The sequence below is a fragment of the Apostichopus japonicus genome, chromosome 15 (genome assembly GCF_037975245.1).
Source record: "Apostichopus japonicus isolate 1M-3 chromosome 15, ASM3797524v1, whole genome shotgun sequence".
NCBI classification, from domain to species: Eukaryota; Metazoa; Echinodermata; class Holothuroidea; order Aspidochirotida; family Stichopodidae; genus Apostichopus; species Apostichopus japonicus.
In genome coordinates this window covers 28,343,657-28,355,955 of record NC_092575.1, presented here as the reverse complement: position 1 = coordinate 28,355,955, position 12,299 = coordinate 28,343,657, and the positions used below count along the sequence as shown (strand labels likewise).

The 12,299-nt window shown below is 37.8% G+C and overlaps 1 protein-coding gene across 1 annotated transcript; it reads left to right on the top strand.

Moving 5' to 3' along the window:
• The first annotated feature begins 1,927 nt into the window (after window positions 1-1,927).
• LOC139981084 (transmembrane protein 199-like) lies at window positions 1,928-12,059 on the top strand. Its single transcript, XM_071993252.1, has 6 exons — window positions 1,928-2,200; window positions 3,339-3,412; window positions 4,629-4,718; window positions 7,503-7,542; window positions 7,904-8,016; window positions 10,301-12,059. Exons 1-6 carry the CDS (start codon window positions 1,999-2,001, stop codon window positions 10,376-10,378), a joined length of 597 nt encoding a protein of 198 aa, XP_071849353.1. The 5' UTR covers window positions 1,928-1,998; the 3' UTR covers window positions 10,379-12,059.
• Window positions 12,060-12,299: the final 240 nt, after the last annotated feature.

Below are 12,299 nucleotides of genomic sequence, written 5' to 3'. Positions count from 1 at the left end.
CCAACCCTCCCCAGAGGAAATCTGAAAGTCCCAGTCGGTTTAAAGGGTACGTGTGAAGACTCGCGCAAAAAGAAACGTCTAGTTCCGGTAATCTGACCTAGTTTCGAATGTCAGGGGCATATCCAGAATTTTCTAAACCGGGGGGTGCGAATTACTATCTAAGCTTAGCGCCACCATCGGTTGGCGAGCAGCGTACAAGAAAATTTCTGGTTTTGATACCCCCAGATCACCGGAAATGGCACTTCTCGGGCTTGAAGCTGACCAACCAGATGTACACTTTTGCCTGAGAACCAAGTATTTCCAAATAGTTTTTTTCCATCTATAACCTTTTTGAAGATTGTCATCAGTCACACATTATGTTCGACCTCATCACATCTCCTGTGGATCATTGCTTTTGTAGGTGGTTCTACGTCGCGGCCCACTATACTCGTCAGCCCCACTTTTCAAAGTTTTAAGCCCATTATTTGTTCAGAATTTGAAAATTCACATTTCTCGTGAATAAGTACACTTCACATAGTACATACCCATAATGCAATGTTGCACAAAATTTCATATATAGACAATCAATGTAGAAAAACCACCTTCAACCCCTAACAAACCGGTCAATGATTTGCACGAGTAGAGGGAAGTATGATGAAGAATGTTGGTCAAGGAATTTTCGAAAATTCCGACACAGTTAATTTATTTGTGTACAAATAATAAAACCTCTTTAAGGAAATAGATATTTCCGAAACGTACAACCGAACACTACACGCATCGACAGTTTTGAACACGGGCGCAGATCAGTCTTGGATAATGGTGGGAACGCGTGTCTGTTCTCTGACACTATCTAAGCGGAGCGCGACCATGGGTTCGCGCGTAGCGTACGATTTTTTGGGCAATATAACCTCCCAGATCGCCGGAAATATATATATATATATATCTATATATATACATATATATATATATATACATATATACATATATATACATACAGGAAATATGGAAACGTCAAAATGGAGTTGTCGGTGTAAGGGGTAGGGTGAGGCGCACGCCCTGCCGAAATCATCGATCCATCACTGGCTACCCTGTGTATATAATAGGGATCTGCCCTCTTCCCGGTTTCTTGCCATATTTTCTACTCCTTCCTTTTCTCCTTTTTCTCCCTTTTTCTTTTCCCTTCCTTCCTCCCCTTCTTTCCCCTCTTTTTTCCCTATTTTCCTTCTCTCTTTTTTTCTCTCCTCTTTTCCTTACCCGGGGGGCGCGCGCCCCCAACACCACCCCCATGGATACGCACCTGAATGTGGTGTAACAGAAGTGTTAGACACCACCATCGATCCCAGAAAATACACACACAGCTTGCTACCGTCAGTAATTAGACACTAGTGTACAGTCAGTACATACAGCTGAGGTCAATACCCACAGCACAGTGTATAAACGATACAGCGATGGACATCTCAGGTCCAGCTAAAGATAACAAGGTATCACGTTTCATTACTGTTTGCATTTTGTAGCGACATGAACAAAACGTCACATGCAAGCAACAGAATGCCGCACGCGGTTTGGGGCGAGTCTTCAATGAGTTCTGAAGGATTTAAGACGCCGACATAGTACAAGAGAAGAGTTGGAACCTTCCTGTTTAAAATAGCATATGTTCACTATCGATAACAAAACTTAAATCTTGACAAAAGCCGACCCAAAGTGAAAACAATTTCACTAGAGTGAAATGCAATTTCACTTTTAAATTAAGGGATAAAAGTTAAAACGACTACCATATTGGCGTGCTATATATATTGTCCTTTTCGTTATAGTCTGTTACTATTGGCTGCTAGCTTCCGACAGGATGTTTTATCGGATAGGTTTGACTGTACAATGAGCTGACCAGAACTCAATGCAACATTTGCTACTCGCAGTATAGTTACTCTACACGAAGGTTTAATGTTTTTGCTGTACTACTACGAACTACTGCAGTACTAGTGCAAAACCAAACCTGGTTTTAGTCATTACAAAGACACCACAATGGCGACCACCTTGAAAATTTCTCCCTTCGTCATTGAGAATATTGACCGTGTTTTAAAATCCAAAGAAGCTCCAGAAGGCTTGAAGAGAGAGCTAAGATCTCATAGGAACGATGCTGTGTCCAAGAAATGTGTCAGTCTTCCATATCATGTTGTCAAAGAAGTTTATGACTTCACTCAGTCGTCTGCAGATTCTACCAAAGGTGAGATCTTCGCGAAACTAGCAGGTTTATTGGCACTGACTGTACAACTACACATGAGTATGACTCATAACTTGAATATCAGTTGTTACAGTTAACTCGATTAATTCTCTGTGCTTGCTTTGATATTGGAGCAATTGTAGTCTACCCCGCCTCGCGAAAAAAACCAACTAAAATCGAGTGCCAACGTGGAGTTTTCCAAAATGTTTTGAAAATAGTGATCTTAAAAGCATGTAGCTTTGATATTAAATGTGTTTTGTAATGTCGAACACACTCAGTCTAGTACAGGGTTGTCCAACCTTTCGCAGAGGAGGGCCACATGGAATAATTATGATGAAAGAGGGGCCGCATGAACCCTGTGCTCGATTTTTCGATTTTTTTGCCCGAAGCCCAAGGCAACAAAATGTGAGCACTGCGCGCGGAGCGCACTGATTTATTTTCCTTCCTGATAAAACAGATGAATAAAGTCCAGCCGCCCACCACCGCCCCCCCCCCCCGCTGAGAGTGTCACACAAACTGACATGTATGCAGTTTTTTTGGACCCAGAAGGTTCGAATGATTGATTATCTAGCTTCAAATTGTTATCAATAAATCTGCTCACTAAAATTTCGCACCGTATAGAAGCATCTCTGGCGGGCCGGACGCAACCATGCGGCGGGCCGGACTGTGGCCCGCGGGCCGTAGGTTGGACAACCCTGGTCTAGTAGTACTAGTTGCAGGCCTGCTAGGCATATGTAGTATATATATATAACATTTGTTGTTTTTTCAACGAGTTCATCACAGATAAAAAGGAAAAAAACAAATGGTACTGCTTATATGTTTGTTCTTGGATGATGGTTGATGTAACAAAAGGAGTGGATAATTGTCAGAAAAGAATGTAAGAAGTTTTGCCACCAGATGACAAAAAGGATAATTTGGTCAATCATTTGAAAGCACTTTATATAGCCTAGTCCAGATCTCGTTTGATACTCCAGGTCTAGCCAAAAGAACTAAAGAGATTAGGTAATCCAAAGATTAAGGAATGAGATGCACTGCCCAAAACTATCAATTCTCAAACACTTTCAATTTAAAGCATTGCTGTGGTAACAGAAACAATCGTAACTTTGTATTAACTGATGATAGGTTTAACTTTTCTCCTCAGAAGAAAAGCTGTACTTTCATGAATTTTTAGAAGGATGTGAAATTTATTTTCCACCTCAGAAGGAGCCAGAGAGAGTGAGTGCAGATATACAGTACTGATGTATCCATCTTTTCATGAAACTTCATCTGGTTGCATTTCATCTCTAAATTTCATATTTCATTTTCAACCAGACCCCCACACCCCCCCCCCCCCCTCCCCAAGTGTAAAGTATATGATCCCTTCAAGTCTAGTGATGTACTTCTTCGTTTCACAAAATAATGTCACAATCATCTGTTAGTAACCTTAAAAATAAATAATGAGATCTGTAAAAATACTTGTATCATCATTATAACAGACTATTAGTGCTGCTTGTTGTTCAAAAAAACATCGGACTAACATGAAATTTGACATAGCTGTTGTTTGGTTAATTTTGGTATAATATGCTAGCAATTTATTTTGTGGTCAAGATTGCTTGCAACTTTGCCTTGCCAACCCAATGTGGCTAACTTATTGCTTAACATCAGAGTTAGTTGATGGGCAACTTTATCAATCCATGAAAACCTGTTTGTTGTTGTGCAAACTTGTTTGGAATACTTCCACCTAATTCAGAAATGAAGATCAAATTTCATAATCTTTTTGACTTGGCTTGAATTTTATTTGAAACCAAAAACAAAGGGGGCAAAAGGTGATTAAATTTTGTAAATTAATATCCCTTCTCCAAAAGACACTTAACTTGGTTAGATATGACATGTACTTTAATATCATTTATAACCATGATATGTATTTTACAAGATTTAAACTGTTGCAAATTTTTAATATTGAAGGTAGAGCTCTGCAGAAGTGGAATTAAATGGAATTGTGCAATTCAAGTTTGAGGTGCCATTTTATTACCTCACAATAATTTACATATTGATAAATGCATTACTTGCACCCTTTTAATACAACATGGTGACTTGCATATATGTATATATGTATTTTAGATCCTCCCGCAAGCAGGAAATCGGGAAGAAGCATCATGGCTTATCAAAGCCGTAAGCTGACCGAAGTCAGTCTCTTAGATTCATATTTTAACGTCCATGATTATGAATTGTCAATGATCAACAACTCTGTAACTGGACGACATACATTAATCTTGGAGTGACTTGAACTGGGGACCTTATGATTGGAAGGCACTGGCATTAACCGCTGAGCTAACACTCCTTGATAAATGATATGATAAATGCTATTTGAAGTTAATATTGTATAATTATTAATCAAATTTGTCATTGTCAGTTGCCATCAAGTTTTGTCATTTCTGACCCATTTCTTTAGAATCCTGAGCTGTTAGCCAGACTTGAAAGGTTGAAGAGAGAGCAAGATAATAAGCAGTACAATGAAATGACTAATAATGTCCAACAAGAGGTATGTGTAAGCTTGCACGGTTTCGTGAAAACTTAAAACCGGTTTTTCTCTAGCAAAAAACCGAATCTGGCTCAAAAACCGGTTTTTTTTCCCCTCCCGAATTGTATTGAAAACGTCCAAATCTCGATCGCTAAGATGCGTATTTTTGAAGCTTTACCAACAGCGGGTTCAAGTCTGTTCGTTCGCAGTGAAGGGTTAAAAATAAGGAGAATACATTCAAGAAATGTTACTGCCTTCATGACTCTCATTTTATAACCCACGTTAACTAAACATTAAAGTAAATATGTTGAAAAGAAATGTTAGTGATTTTTTTTCTTAAAGTTTAAACATCACGTACACGTATCGTTTGTCTTGTGTTTACTGTACTTCACGAAGTTCAAATTCGTGTTCAGAAAAAAATATCACGGTCATGTTATATTATATTATATGTTATATTTTCGGAGATGAGGGCCGAGCGTAAACCCCATTATGACCAATTGGAGATCGTAAAAACAAACTTTACAATGTGATTGGTCCAATATATTCATTCAGTAGTGGCTGACAAAGTGTTCGAAGGTACCAAATTGCACGAGGCTCTAGCCATGTTCGCGGGTGGTATCTTGGCGGTAAAATAAATTTCTCTTCAAGGAGTGAAGAGAATTTACCGTCTACACTTTCAAGTACAAGTTGAAAAATATCGCTGGCAAAAGCGGGATTAGGTCGGTAAAGAAAATAAATTGTTAACGTTTAAGTTGGAAACATGTGTTCATCAACGTAAACGAAAAACCAACTGAGAGACGCCTTGTCTGAAAACTGATAAGAAGAAATGTTTAAAGGAAACTTACAAAGAAAATAAAATCTATTAGCGTACAAGAAGAATTGTCCCAACAGCAACATCTGTAATTTCCAGCCATGTATGCAACATTTTTACTCCTTTAATTTTCCTTGCTCAAGCCTGACGCCAGGTGTCTCTTGTGAACAATGGACTGTGATTGTTCTGATGTTACTTGTTGCATCTTAGTTGTTAAACTCAGAGCCCCCCCCCCCCCGTGATTGTTCTAATGTTATTTGTTGCGTCTTAGTTGTTAAACTCAGAGCCCCCCCCCGTGATTGATCTAATGTTACTTGTTGCATCTTAGTTGTTAAACTCAGAGCCCCCCCCCCCTGCGACTGTACATGTCGTATGGTATTGTGGATTGCGCAATGTACCTTTCAAGTTTTAACGTTCATTTTTTGAACACGAACTGTGATCATTGTGTTTGAAAAGATTTTCTCCATAACCTCTACTGTTAAATTGAGGTTAAATAATAAGAATAACACAAAGAGGACAAACACGTTGGATATAACAATTTATTTTGAACTGCATCTCGTCGTTTGAGTGTGTACTTCTCACAACTACTAACGTTGGCAACCAAGGTCAGTTCAATACTACAAGGTCACCTAACTGATGCACGCATATTAGGGCTGCATAGCCTAATGTTAGGCCTAGCTATCCACCCTCAAGCACTGGTTATGGCGTGTGCCTATCGTAGCTGACAATGTCGTCTATCAGAAAAGCTTTCTCTTGTTGCAATTTACTTTCATGTTGCAAAAAGAACAGTAAATAAGAGAAACCAAAGGCAACAAACTTTGATTTTTTTCCAGTATTTGCAATTCACATTTCGGTTTTTCCGGTTTTTTCGGTTTTTCGGTTTTCTTAAAATAAAAAATAGTACCGAAATTCGGTCGGAAAAAACCGGTTTCGGTACTAAAACCGGTTTACCGTGCAAGGTGTGACCAGATATCCACTGTTAAAGGTCATCTGTATGGCTGACAAATCTGCTAGATAATGGTCAGACTTGCAGACTTTGTTGATTGCCGTATTTGAGAGGATTTTAAACTCATAAGTGGTTCTTTATCATCAACATGATTGTGGGACTAATTTGGAGGTTTGAGACATCTTCAAATGATTTCTTTGAATTCTGTTAGTATGCTACAGTAGTACTGTGTGATTTGAGGGCAATATTGTTGGCATTCAAGTGGACTTTGGTGATCTCAAATTTACTAACTATGCTCAAAATGCCATCACATTTCCAACAGTTATACAGTATACTAGTTATACACACTTGACTATGTTTGAATCACAGTGTCCATATTTTCAAGGGACCTACTGTATGTGATCACTGTGTCAAAGTTACACAATCATGAGTAATGCAATATTTATACAATTGAGAGTTCCTTTCTGTTGCACTTCAGACATATATAATACATATAGTTCTCCCCACCCTGCTCCCTCCCCATCCTCTCCCCATCCCCTCCCATCCCCTCCCAATCCCCATCACCTCCCCATTTCCTCCCCATTCCGTCCCATCCCCTCTTCCCCAGGATGACCAGTGTGTTATTTACAGTCTCCCACAGCAAGTATCAAGGTGAAACAAAACAATTGATCCCTTTAGATCCTTTGCCCTGAGGCAAGGATCATCTATAAACCATGTGCTTAAAACTTTGCAGGACATTCAAAGTGGTAAATTGGGAAAATCAATGTTTAAGATTTTGTTTTTTTTCTGGTAACAAGTTGGGGGGGGGACCTTCAAACCATCTTTGAAATAAGATTTACCATTTGAATACCTAGTGGTGCTAAATAATGGTACAATAAGAAGGTGAATTGTTAGAATTGTATAGTTTCAATATCCTTTACCTCTATGCTAGTATTCTAGGAGTAAATTTATTATAAGTTCTGTAATTCTCTAAGTTCTTTAATTACCATGAAATGTATATTGTTCAAGATTAATCTCTTATCCAAACATTTTTCTTTTGTGCTTTTAGGTTGCTGGAAAACATGCCTTTGAAGGATTTGGAAGAGAAGGTGAGGTGGTACTTTTCAAATGTGACACATTAAATCATAAGTTCTAAGTCATAAGTCAGTGTTCACTCACATCTTTAAATCATTTCAAAAAGCCAAGAGCTATATAATATATTAAAGAAAGAATGAAAGTGGTGGAAGAAATATTCACCAATTGAACTTAAAAATGTCATATTTCACTAGCTCTACTATGTACAGTATGAGTTAATTCACACTTTGTGGTTCGTCGGACAGGAAATCATATTTTGTTATGAGTTGAGACCCTGTAGCTTCACCTTGATACATCACATGACAACAAACCTCGATTCATCTTGGCATTGTGGTCATAAGAAATTAATTTCTATTATTCTTTCTGTTCCTTTAGTGAGGTCTGTGAAGAAACAGCTAATGGGAATGCTCAACTTTATTCTTACTTTGGTTGGTTCTTTCACTTTTGGATACATGGCCGCATACTATGCTGGGCAGTCCATTCCCACAGTAAGTCAACTGTTGCTCACTCCTTGTGTCACAAAAAGAAATCAGTGACAACTTACCAAACAATGTTAAATCTAAAATATTTGTCATAATATTTTTCCCCTCCTACTCTGTTATCATGTTAGAAATTAATTTCTAAAGGTAGGAAGAGCATGGCACAATCATGACTTTTACTCAGTTTTAAGGGAATTTGAATGATCAATTATTTAAGCTTTTACTAAATAATATCCGAATTAGGAATAGTACACACTACTGCACATACATGTAAAGCAGAAAGCTGTGTTTGTGAGGTATTACCACCCATCACACTAATTATTATAGGCACAAATTTTTATTTAAGTTTTGTTGCATAGGTGCTCCAACAGATGTGTCCCAGCGGATGTGTTATATTTCTAGAGAGTATAACTGTCCCAAGAGATGTGTTATATCTCTAGAGAGTCTGTATTAGTGTCCCAACAGATGTGTTATATATCTAAAGAGTCTGTATTAGTGTCCCAGCAGATGTGTTATATCTCTAGATAGTCTATATTAGTGTCCCAACAGATGTGTTCTATCTCTAAAAGTCTAGAGAGTGTATTACTGTCCCAAGAGATGTGTTATATCTCTAGAGAGTCTGTATTAGTGTCCCAACAGATGTGTTATATCTCTAGATAGTCTATATTAGTGTCCCAACAGATGTGTTCTATCTCTAAAAGTCTAGAGAGTGTATTACTGTCCCAAGAGATGTGTTATATCTCTAGAGAGTCTGTATTAGTGTCCCAACAGATGTGTTATATATCTAAAGAGTCTGTATTAGTGTCCCAACAGATGTGTTATATCTCTAGATAGTCTATATTAGTGTCCCAACAGATGTGTTCTATCTCTAAAAGTCTAGAGAGTGTATTACTGTCCCAAGAGATGTGTTATATCTCTAGAGAGTCTGTATTAGTGTCCCAACAGATGTGTTATATCTCTAGATAGTCTATATTAGTGTCCCAACAGATGTGTTCTATCTCTAAAAGTCTAGAGAGTGTATTACTGTCCCAAGAGATGTGTTATATCTCTAGAGAGTCTGTATTAGTGTCCCAACAGATGTGTTATATATCTAAAGAGTCTGTATTAGTGTCCCAACAGATGTGTTATATCTCTAGATAGTCTATATTAGTGTCCCAACAGATGTGTTCTATCTCTAAAAGTCTAGAGAGTGTGTTACTGTCCCAAGAGATGTGTTATATCTCTAGAGAGTCTGTATTAGTGTCCCAACAGATGTGTTATATATCTAAAGAGTCTGTATTAGTGTCCCAACAGATGTGTTATATCTCTAGATAGTCTATATTAGTGTCCCAACAGATGTGTTCTATCTCTAAAAGTCTAGAGAGTGTATTACTGTCCCAAGAGATGTGTTATATCTCTAGAGAGTCTGTATTAGTGTCCCAACAGATGTGTTATATATCTAAAGAGTCTGTATTAGTGTCCCAACAGATGTGTTATAGCTCTAGATAGTCTATATTAGTGTCCCAACAGATGTGTTCTATCTCTAAAAGTCTAGAGAGTGTATTACTGTCCCAAGAGATGTGTTATATCTCTAGAGAGTCTGTATTAGTGTCCCAACAGATGTGTTATATATCTAAAGAGTCTGTATTAGTGTCCCAACAGATGTGTTATATCTCTAGATAGTCTATATTAGTGTCCCAACAGATGTGTTCTATCTTTAAAAGTCTAGAGAGTGTATTACTGTCCCAAGAGATGTGTTATATCTCTAGAGAGTCTGTATTAGTGTCCCAACAGATGTGGTATATATCTAGAGAGTCTGTATTAGTGTCCCAACAGATGTGTTATATCTCTAGATAGTCTATATTAGTGTCCCAACAGATGTGTTCTATCTCTAAAAGTCTAGAGAGTGTATTACTGTCCCAAGAGATGTGTCTATCTCTAGATAGTCTGCATTTGTGTCCCAACAGATGTGTTATATAGCTAGTGAGTGTATCAGTGTCCCAACAGATGTGTTATATCTCTAGATAGTCTATATTAGTGTCCCAACAGATGTGTTCTATCTCTAAAAGTCTAGAGAGTGTATTACTGTCCCAAGAGATGTGTCTATCTCTAGATAGTCTGCATGAGTGTCTCCACAGATGTGTTGTATCTCTTGAGACTTTGAGAGTCTGTATTAGTGTCCCATGCCATGTCATGCATAAAGTAAAGTTACACTGTGTGTCTATTTTCCAACACAAAATGGTTATAGTACTGATGATGAACTACAAATTCTCCACTTAAATTAATTTTCAATTTTCTATCTATTTTTATTTAGAGAGTAATGATTGGACTGTTTCTAACATTAATAACGGCTGCAGCTGACCTTTACTTTATTGTGAAGACAGAAGTATGATACTCCTACCAATCAAATGGTAGACATGTTAAAACTGAAACCAGACTGATCGTCAAGTGTGGAGTGAAGCCAAAGGAATCTAATCTCAGGCCTGGTACTGTAATGTGGAAGCCCAGGGAAGAGTTTCAAGAGAAGATACTGAATTACTCACTGGGCTGACAATTGAAGATGGAAAAGTAATGGCCGAAACAGCCCAAATGGATGAGTGGTAGACCTGAAGATGATGGTATGAGACAGGGCTGTAAGTGAAAGAGAGCTGTATCCATGGATATATACTGTACCTATGCTATGGTGTGAATGAGGGCTATATCCATGGGCATCCATACTATGATGTGAGAGAGGGCTATATCCATGGGTATCTATTCTAAGGTGTGAGTGAGGGTTATTTCCATGTGTAGCTATGCTATGATGTGAGTGAGGGCTATATCCATGGGCATATATACTATTATGTGAGTGAGGGCTATATCCATGGGTATTGATACTATTATGTGAGTGTAGGGCTATATCCATGGGTATCTATGCTATGATGTGAGTGAGGGCTATATCCATGGGCATCTATAGTATAATGTGAGAGAGGGCTATATCCATGGGTATCTATTCTACGGTGTGAGTGAGGGCTATATCCATGGGTATCTATTCTACGGTGTGAGTGAGGACTATATCCATGGGTATCTATTCTACGGTGTGAGAGAGGGCTACTGTATATCTATGGGCATCTATAGTATAATGTGAGAAAGGGCTATATCCATGGGTATCTATAGTATGATGTGAGTGAGGGCTATATCCATGGGTATCTATTCTAAGGTGTGAGTGAGGGCTATATCCATGGGTATCGATACTATTATGTGAGTGAGGGCTATATCCATGGGTATCTATATGATGTGAGTGAGGGCTATATCCATGGGTATCTATTCTACGGTGTGAGTGAGAGCTATGTCCATGTGTAGCTATGCTATGATGTTAGTGAGGGCTATTATATCCATGGGTATCCATACAACGGTGTGAGTGAGGGCTATATCCATGTGAAGCTATGCTATGGTATGAATGAGAAACTTCAAGAATTTTGTACTTTTCCTGTTTATAGAACTAACAAAGGTAGAACTATACCAACTCAACAATGTTTCATTGAGCAAGTTATTTTCATCACTTTTGTGTTGTTTTTTTTTGCAATTTGTGGAGCTTTAACTTATCAACTTTCATCATGCTAGGTAATTTGTCAATAATATCATCAGCAAATGTTTGGTTAAGTTATGCATATTAAATAATAAGTCTATATATACTAAATAATACAAAATGAATTGTAAGGTAATATATTATTCTACCATTTACTGTGAGTTTTAAATTAAATTAAATCAAAGTTATTGTGAAGGGAGATAATGATAACCCCTGAGAGATGCTTTGGATGGGAGGTTGAGGATCCAGATGTGAAAGGATTGATGGTAGCTAATTGTTGTTTTTATGATAATTTGGGACCAATGATTCCACTTCAAGATGCTGTCCATCATTCAGCCATTTTTTGCTTTTTTTGCGTTAGGATTATGGAAGCGATACTTGAAGTGAATTTAAGAATGATGTTTTATTCTTGCCTCAGTGGGTATTACTATAATTTTCATTATGTTGTTTTTAATTGTTAGGTCATCTCTGAACATTCAATGTTATAAATACACAAAAGAAATGTCAATTTTGTCTATATTTTCTTTTCTTGAATCACTCTGCTATTGTACAATATGTTGAACTAGAAAGTAGGATACACAGACAGAAGAAATTGAACATTCTGTCCTCAATATTTCACAGCATGCTTTAATTTGTAAAAGAGTGCAGTACTTTATCAGTTATGACAATGTGTTCTTGTGGTGGGGGGGGGGGCTGTAATAACACAACCTACAGGGGTGGTTATCTATAGACCGAGTTGTGCAGGCTA

Excerpts from the sequence above, each read along its gene's own strand:
- LOC139981084 (XM_071993252.1), top strand. The coding sequence starts at position 1,999 with ATGGCGACCACCTTGAAAATTTCTCCCTTCGTCATTGAGAATATTGAC. Across the intron at positions 4,719-7,502 it reads CTAATAATGTCCAACAAGAG|GTTGCTGGAAAACATGCCTT; the intron begins GTATGTGTAAGC and ends TTGTGCTTTTAG. Across the intron at positions 8,017-10,300 it reads CTGGGCAGTCCATTCCCACA|AGAGTAATGATTGGACTGTT; the intron begins GTAAGTCAACTG and ends ATTTTTATTTAG.